The following is an 8,240-nucleotide window of genomic DNA, read 5'->3' as shown; positions in this document are numbered from 1 at the left end:
CCTCACCCCCACCTTCCCCAAGGCCTTCAGCCTTCCACCTGCCCGGCTCGGCTCATGCCGGGAGACAGGCTCAGGCTTGGCCTGGGAAGCCCTCACCCAACCCCAAGGACAGAATGAACTGGGCAGCAGGTGGTTGGTGATCCCATGGAAAGGGAGGCAGGGCTGAGCCCAGGTCTTTAAGGGAGCTGAGCAGTTCCTGTTGGGGTGACCCCAAGCAGAGCTGATCCCAAGGGGTCTGTGCCAGTCTTGTGGGGAAGGAGAGTCCTCAGGGGTAAGACTGAAGCCAGTGTCTGGCTGCTACAGTTTTAGATATCGGCTCCAGGGGGTGGATACTGTGAGAGGTGGATCCTGCCCAGGGATGGGCCTGAAAGCCCCAGGGCTGTAGGGCCTGGGAGAGATGCCTCTGCTGCTGGGCACACCTGACCAGGAGCGCGGTGGCCCTGGGTGCCGCAGCAGCCCGGGCAGCCTCAGGGTCCTCTGCTCTGTTTCAGGAGGTGAGCGCCAGGCCCGCTGAGCCTCTGCAGAGCTGCCAGCCATGCCCGGGATCGTGGTGTTCCGGCGGCGCTGGTCTGTGGGCAGTGATGACCTCGTCCTGCCAGCCATCTTCCTCTTCCTCCTGCATACCACCTGGTGAGTCTCGGGGCCACGCCACAGGCCTGGAAGGAGGCCCGCTGGCCATCTGTCCCAACCCTGTTGTGTTCCCAGCTCCCCGGAGTTGGTGCTGAAACGGCTACGCCTTTAGGGCGATACCCCTGTGGAGCCCAGAGACCCCGCCTGGCCACCGCCGGACCTGACCCCAGCACTGGGTGGAGCCAGTGTGCTGTCTGCCCACGGCTGGTGGCTGGGCTCCCTGCTCTCGCTCCCCTGTCCCCGGATGCCCGTGTCCTCAGAGGGACTTGATGCCAGGTAGACAGGGGTCCTGCTCCCAGAGCAGTGAAGCCCTCCACCCTGCGTCCAGGCTGCGTGCGGCCGCCCGCCAGAGGCCGTGGGAGGTGCGTGGGCCGCCTGGCCCCTCTCATGTGCACGTTCCCCCAGGTTTGTGATCCTGTCCGTGGTGCTCTTCGGCCTGGTCTACAACCCGAACGAGGCCTGCTCCCTGAACCTGGTGGACCACGGCCGCGGTTACCTGGGCATTTTGCTGAGCTGCATGATCGCTGAGATGGCCATCATCTGGCTGAGCATGCGCGGCGGCATCCTCTACACGGAGCCCCGCGAATCCATGCAGTACGTGCTCTACGTGCGCCTGGGTAAGGGCCCCCTGCCGTGGGTGAGGGGGCCGCTCCGGCCCACCCCACCCCCACCCCCCTCCTGGGCCCAGCGTTCTTTCGGCCACACACGATGGGCTGGGCCCTGTGCCAGCACCAGGGCCAGCAGCGAACAGGCAGACTTACTGGGCCGGCTTCTGGACCGGGGGTGGGCAGACTGCGGCCTGAGGGCCAAGCGCAGCCCGCCGTCTTTTTTTTAAATAAAGTTTTATTGGAACCCAGCCACACTCATTCATTTAGTACATTAGTACTGGCTGCTTTTGCATGACCACAGCAGAGCCAAGTAGTTGTGACGGACGTTATGACCCACAACATCTAAAAATATTATTTACTCTGTGGCCCTTTACAGAAAAAGGTTGCCGACCGCTGCTCCATCTAGGCTGTGCATATCTCTTCAACGTCTTTGTGGTCCTTCCCCAAACAGCGCCCCCCCCCGCCCCAGGGAAGCCCCTCAGGGGCCTGGACCAGCTCCCAGAGGACCCGCCTGTCTCCTCTTCCTTGGGCTCGGGTCACAGCCGCCTCTCCCAGTCACTCCTGGTGGATGCTCTTGTGCTCCTGTGGCCTCTGCTAAGTCCTCTTCCCGTGTTAACTCAGGGAGGAGCCATTGTTGGCCTCATTTTGCAGATGAGGAATCTGGGGCCCAGGGAGGTTACTTTGCTCTCTTAAGGTCACATGGCTAGTAAGCATATGAGTGTCAGAGCTGAGATTTGAACCCAAGTTGGCTCTAAAGCCTGGGCTCTCGGCTGCCACACTGGGATGCCTATAGAGCTGGGGCTTCCAATGCTGCCCACTGGGGGGCCGTCAATTCTCCCACCTGCCTCCCTAACCCCATCTCAGCCCTGGGCCCACTGCTCTGGTCTGGGCAGGGCACCTTGGGCAGCTGGCTGCTGGGGCCCCTTCCCTCTCCTGCCTCAAGTGCCAGAGGCCTCCTCCTGGGAATAGTTTCCATGAAATGAACACCCTGTCACCCAGTTCTCACAGCCCTGTACCATGGACCTTGTCAGCCCCATTTTACAGACGAGGAAACAGAGGCTCAGAGAGATTAGATAACTTGCCTAGGATGCGTCTGATCCCAGAGTTCATGGATATAGTTCTAATTCCTGAACGAACAGAGAAACGCCTCTTCGTCATGCACCTTTGCTGTCACCTTCTCAGGGGGACGTCAGGGCCTGAGGGCACATGAGTAGAACCGGTGGTGGGACAGCCACGCTCCCTGGGCCCTCTGCGCCACGAGGCCTGTGTGGCAGGGGCGGCGGGCAGTCTATTGCCGAGCTGGCCGGGCATCCTGTGGCAGGAAGAGCCGGGCCCAGGTTCCAGGGCCTCCCCGTCCTTCACCTGGGGCCCTGCTCTCCTTGCAGCCATCCTGGTGATCGAGTTCATCTACGCCATCGTGGGCATCGTCTGGCTCACTCAGTACTACACCTCCTGCAATGACCTCACTGCCAAAAACGTCACACTCGGTATGTTGGTCGGCCCGGGGGTGGAGGGGCCGGGGCCAGCCCTAACCCTAACCCTAACCCTAACCCTAGCGTGGAGGGCACGGGTCCAGGTTAGACAGGGCAGCCCTGGGGTGCAGGGGACAGGTCAGGTTAGAGAATAGGAAGCTCAGGCACCGTGAGAGGGAAACAGTTTCCATGAGGACGCCGGGCAGTCTGCCATACCGCCTTGGGAACCCTGGGTTTCGGGGGCAGCAGCAGGCACAGTGCTGCCCGGGGCTCCGGAAACCCACACAGCTGTCTGCTCGTGCCAAGGGTGGGCCTTGGGGTCACGGCTCAGCCAGGGGGCACGGCTGTGTGGCCAGAGGCTAGGGCCAGGGCCTTTGGAGCCTTGCTGTTGGGCCCCAGAAGCAGTTGGGGGTAGGGAGGCTGCAGTGCCCCTTCTTCAGAGCCAGCGAGATGTCCCCAGCACCATGACCCTTGGCTTCCCACGGCCGCCTCCACAGGGATGGTTGTCTGCAACTGGGTGGTCATCCTGAGCGTCTGTATCACCGTCCTCTGCGTCTTCGACCCCACGGGCCGCACCTTTGTCAAGCTGAGGGCCACCAAGAGGAGGCAGCGCAACCTGCGGACCTACAACCTGCGGTCAGTGGGCCGGGCGGCGGGCGTCCCCCGCGGGGTTTGCTGACGGTGGGCAGAGGCCGGCCCCACACCTCTCTCCCGGCGTCTAAACCTGTGTGAGCCCCGGGCGCCGGCCAAAGGCTTACCACAGGCTCCTGGTCTGTAAAGTGGGAACCGCAGTAATTCCTGCCTCGTGCTCTGCTGTGAGGTTTAACAGAGTGTTTAACACCGTGCTCATGGGAGGTTCGTGCTCAGTAAATGGTAGCCACTGTCATCATCTTCAGCGCTAACACGAGAGTAATGGTAGGAAGCGCTCGGACGGCGAGCCAAGAACTGCATGTATTAACTTACAGTAACTCGCTGACGTAGCTGTTAGCATCATCCCCGTAATATAGAGGAAGAAACAGAGGCACAGAGAGCTTATGTGAGTTGTCTGAGGTGACAGAGCTGGTAAGTGGTGGGGCTGGGGTCAAGCCTAGGCAGCCTGGCTTTAGAGCCCTTGCTCTTAAGCACTAGGCGAGGCTGCCTCTAGGATTAAGGGGGCTGGAGGAGGTTAACCAAGGAAGGCTTCCTGGAGGGGAGATGTTTTGCACAGTGTTTTGGAGAAGGTGGGGAGGCCGTGCCATGGTGGAGAAAATGCGGGAGGACGTCCAGGCACATTCACAGGGTTCCTGTTTATTGAAAGAAAAAGAGAGGGGGGTGCTTCCAGGGTGGGTCACAGTGACTCCTATATATTGAGCTTCTGTTCTGCATTAGGCCCTGCACTGAGCCCCTTCCGCCATCAGTCTGTTTAATCCTTTTGCCAGCCCTGGTGCGGTTGTGAGACCCATTCTACAGATGAGGGGTCCAAGTCCCAGAGTGGGCAGGTCACTTGCCCCAGGTCAGGCTGGTGGGGAGTGGAACTGGCACTCCATCCCCAGCCCAGGGCAGCAGGGTCAGGAGCCCTCAGCCAGGGGAGTGTGCTGCCCATGCCCCCACCCCACCCTCGTGCACCTCTGTGTCCCAGCTCCCGTGGGCCCTCCGCGTCAGCTCGGCACTGCAGCCAGAGCCTCACCCATGCCTGGGCTGGCCACCTCCCAGCCCCAAATGCCAGATTTTGGAGCCAAGGCCCCAGAGCCTGTTGTTCCTCTGGGCGCAGCTGGCCACGACCACCAGTGCCATTCTGCTCATTCCAAGCACATGCCCCCACCTGGCCTGGTTTCTGGGCTCCTGGGGCCCTGGGGAAAAAACTCTCCCCTCCCCAACTCTGGGTAATTGCCTTTGGGGCCCAGGGCAGCCAACGCCTCTGCAGTTGGGGGTTGTTGGTGGCTGTCATCTGAATTAGAAAGTTTTCCAGCAGTGCCAGGCCCTGTGCGGGTAGTGAGAGTCCTCAAGCTCACAGGTCCCCACCTGTTGTGGTTTGTCCAGCTCTTGAGCGGGCTTGGGAGGGCAGCCCAGTCCACAGCTGGGTTGCTGTGACCACCTCTCAGGCTCTTCCCCGCTCGCCCTCCCTCCGCTCTGAAACCAACAGACAGTTTTTCTAACAGGGACGTTTTCAAGCCTGCTGACCCTTCATCCGCTTCCAGGTTTGGGGCTGTGCACAAGCCCTACTGCCTCACACCAACGGGTTGTTTTAGTCTCCGGGAGTCAGGGAGCTGTTTAAGTCCTTTGCTCTTTCTCCTTCCAGTGAAATCTGCTGGGGTTTGGGGTGGGTTCTTCCCACCACTGCTTCCTAGAAGCCTGACCTTGGATCTTTGCGGAAGGAGTGTCTGCCCTCCCTTCGCTTTAGTGAGCCCCAGGGCAGGGGGTGCTGGGTCCATGAACTTTCTGTCCAGACATTTTTTTAAATTTATTTATTTATTTTTGGCTGCCTTGGGTCTTCATTGCTGCACGCGGGCTTTCTCTAGTTGCAGCGAGGGGGGGCTACTCTTCGTTGCGGTGCACAGGCTTCTCATTGCGGTGGCTTCTCTTGTTGCAGAGCACGGGCTCTAGGTGTGCAGGCTTCAATAGTTGTGGCACGCGGGCTCAGTAGTTGTGGTTCACGGGTCCTAGAGCACAGGCTCAGTAGTTGTGGCGCACGGGCTTAGTTGCTCCACAGCATGTGGGATCTTCCCGGACCAGGGTTCGAACCCGTGTGCCCTGCATTGGCAGGCGGATTCTTAACCACTGTGCCACCAGACAAGCCCACTTTCTGTGCAGATTGAGTGTGTCTCTCCCTGTCCTGGTCTATGTAGCCTAACTGATGCTTTATGCCAAATGTGTCATTGGCTCCATCTTCCCCCTGGTGGGCATAAAGGGTACTGCAGTAGAGTATACAGCACTTAACATCTGCCAGAGGGAAGGGAGGAAATTCTCTTCGAGTGTTTAAAAGCCAATTTGGTTAGAAAGGGTTAAAGAACGTGATGCTCTGGGAACTCAGCTTGGCCAGCATGCTGTCCCTTCATCAAGTTCCCAGTAAGGGGGACGTTGGCTTAGGATGTGAGGCTGCCCAAGTCCCTTAGGGCTGGCAGGTCCCAGAAATAGCAAATCCCTTGCACCGTTTCCTAACCCCCTCCTGTAGCCCTGGAAGGCTCTGTGGCTTTCCCTGTCCTTGTGGCCCATGGCCCGTGGAACCAGGGTTGGGAGCAGGAAGCGGCCCTTAGTTGCAAAGAGGAGCCAAGAGGCAGGGGAGGGGGACCCGGTCTGTCACTCCTGATGGATGCTAAGTGCCTTGCAGGCATCCAGGGCCACCCGTGTCATGTCTGCCCCTCCTGACTACCCAGCGCCAGGCTCTGAAGGAGCTGAGGGGAGGGCATATGTCACAAAAGCAAGCCAGCCCCTCGTGCTCAGTCTGGAAATTTACTTTTTTTTTTTTTCGGTACGCGGGCCTCTCACCATTGCGGCCCCTCCCGTTGAGGAGCACAGGCTCCGGACGTGCAGGCCCAGCGGCCATGGCTCATGGGCCCAGCCAGTCCGCAGCATGTGGGATCTTCCTGGACCGGGGCATGAACCTGCGTCCCCTGCACTGGCAGGCAGACTCCCAACCACTGTGCCACCAGGGAAATTTACATTTTTAATATTGGATCTGTTATCTTTATGCTCAAAATACACTGACTTCTGGGCACCCAGCATTGGAAGGGTCTCTGTGGATAATCAGTCAATTGCTCTCCCTTTGGGTGCAGACTCCTGGGTACCCTGACTCCCCATCAGAGCAGCCAGACCCATTGGGGCTGAGGTTGAGGGTGGAACAGACAGGGGCCAGCCATGCAGATGAAGGGCAGGGGCCCTCTCCCCTCTAATGTAACAGATCCAAGGAGTTGAAGAATGCAGAGCCTCATTCAGCCCCTTAAACTTCCCCAAGTACAGACAATGTGAGAAATCCTTTCTGAGAGGGGAAATAGGTCTGCTCCAGGCCAGGAAACACGTCGGCAGAGAGGCCAGCACCCTGCCACCATCTCCCAGGGCTCTTGATTTGAGCTTTTGGAGTGGGCCGCAGGGCAGCCCCCAGTTCGGGCTGCCAGCTCTGAAGCCCCCAGAGTGTGCTGTTGTCAGTCTGCCAGAAGCTGGGAGCATAGGCCCTGGCCTCGGCCAACAGTGCGCCATCTTAGGCCATCAGGAGCCCCCCAGGGAGAGCCCAGGTCACTGGCCGGCCGGCCTTAGCCGGACCCAGGCCTATTCTCCCCTAGACCTTCCTACTGGGGAGCCCTTTGCTGGGGTCCTGGGAACAGGCTGTCCTGTTTCTGTAATGTCTGGGCCCAGCTCTTCTGGTCGGGCCCTCTGACCTCACACATACCAACTCTCCCCCACTGCAGGCACCGCTTAGAAGAGGGTCAGGCCACCAGCTGGTCGCGCCGGCTCAAAGTGTTCCTCTGCTGTACTCGGACGAAGGACTCCCAGTCAGTAAGTACTGGGAAGTCGCCGTCCTGGGGCTCACATCCTGCTGTCGTCGACTCAGGAGCCTTCCCTCCGCAGCTCTGCCGGGTGGGGCAGGGCTGGTCTTTGAGCAGGAGTGAGGTGACAGCCTGCTCCTAAGAGGACCTGTTATTATTCACTGAAGGACTCCCTCCAGCATGTGAGACAGTCAACCCCTTGCTTTGTCAAGGAGACAGAAACATGTGAAGACCTTTTATCCACCCCCTTGGAACTCAAGAGTTTAGTTTAGGAGAAGAGATGCTCAAATATCGGGGCAAGCTGAAGACAGAGAAGCAGCATCTCAGCAGCTGTAGGTCCCTCTGGAAGATCCAGCCCTCGATGTGCGCTGTTAGCCTTCCACACCCGCCAGGGCGCTGCGGGTCAGTGGTGGGTGGCCCCCGGGTTGGGGAGGGGAGGCAGGGCCCTGGGGGGGGCCCTCGGCGGAGCGCCCCCCCCCGCCCAGCGCTGGCAGGGCCTTTAGGGGTCACCTAGTCCCACCCTTCGTTTTGCAGATCAGACAGCTGAGGCCCAGAGAGGTGGAGTGACTTACTCAGCATTCCACAGCTAGTTAGTGGCAGAGCAAGTGAGGTCAGGAGACCACTCCTCCCCAAGCCAGACAGCAGGTGCCCTCCATGGAAGTCCCCGGAAGCCTTGAGTGGCTCCTACCCACTAGCAGCCCCTGGTGAGCTGTGGAGTAATCAAGCGTAAGAAAGTCCCTCCCACCCCCAGAGGTTCCCTCGTGGGTGGGAAGCACCCCCCCACACCCCGGGGATCTCAGGGGAGTCTGAGGGGTCTCAGCTCAGGGCGTGCAGAGGACACACCCACCCCTCCTGGCAGACAGCTTCAGGGCTGGCGTTGGAGCCTGGGGAAAAAGCAGAACGTCTTTTCTCAAAGAGGCCGAGGCTCCCCAAAACCTAGGTCCCATCAAACACTGACGGCCTGGGGGTCAGGTCAGGTCAGGTCCAGCCCAGAGAACGTTTTGATCAACTCATGCTGTGTTGCTTAAAAATTTGAATTGGTGGCCAACATTTAAAAATCAGGGGAGTGT

The 8,240-nt window shown here is 59.6% G+C and overlaps 1 protein-coding gene across 1 annotated transcript in view; it reads left to right on the top strand.

Annotated features, from left to right (window-relative positions):
- Positions 1–520: 520 nt before the first annotated feature.
- DAGLA (diacylglycerol lipase alpha) overlaps positions 521–8,240 on the top strand; it is a 23,959-nt gene continuing 16,239 nt past the window's right edge. Inside the window, exons 1-5 of the mRNA XM_007462173.1 lie at positions 521–630; positions 1,036–1,247; positions 2,624–2,725; positions 3,208–3,346; positions 7,093–7,180. Coding sequence (XP_007462235.1) covers positions 536–630; positions 1,036–1,247; positions 2,624–2,725; positions 3,208–3,346; positions 7,093–7,180 — 636 coding nt within the window. The 5' untranslated portion in view covers positions 521–535. The remainder of the gene's footprint in view (positions 631–1,035; positions 1,248–2,623; positions 2,726–3,207; positions 3,347–7,092; positions 7,181–8,240) is intronic.

The sequence above is a fragment of the Lipotes vexillifer genome, unplaced genomic scaffold (assembly GCF_000442215.2).
Source record: "Lipotes vexillifer unplaced genomic scaffold, Lipotes_vexillifer_v1.1 scaffold1129, whole genome shotgun sequence".
NCBI classification, from domain to species: Eukaryota; Metazoa; Chordata; class Mammalia; order Artiodactyla; family Lipotidae; genus Lipotes; species Lipotes vexillifer.
This window is presented reverse-complemented; position numbering and strand designations above follow the sequence as displayed.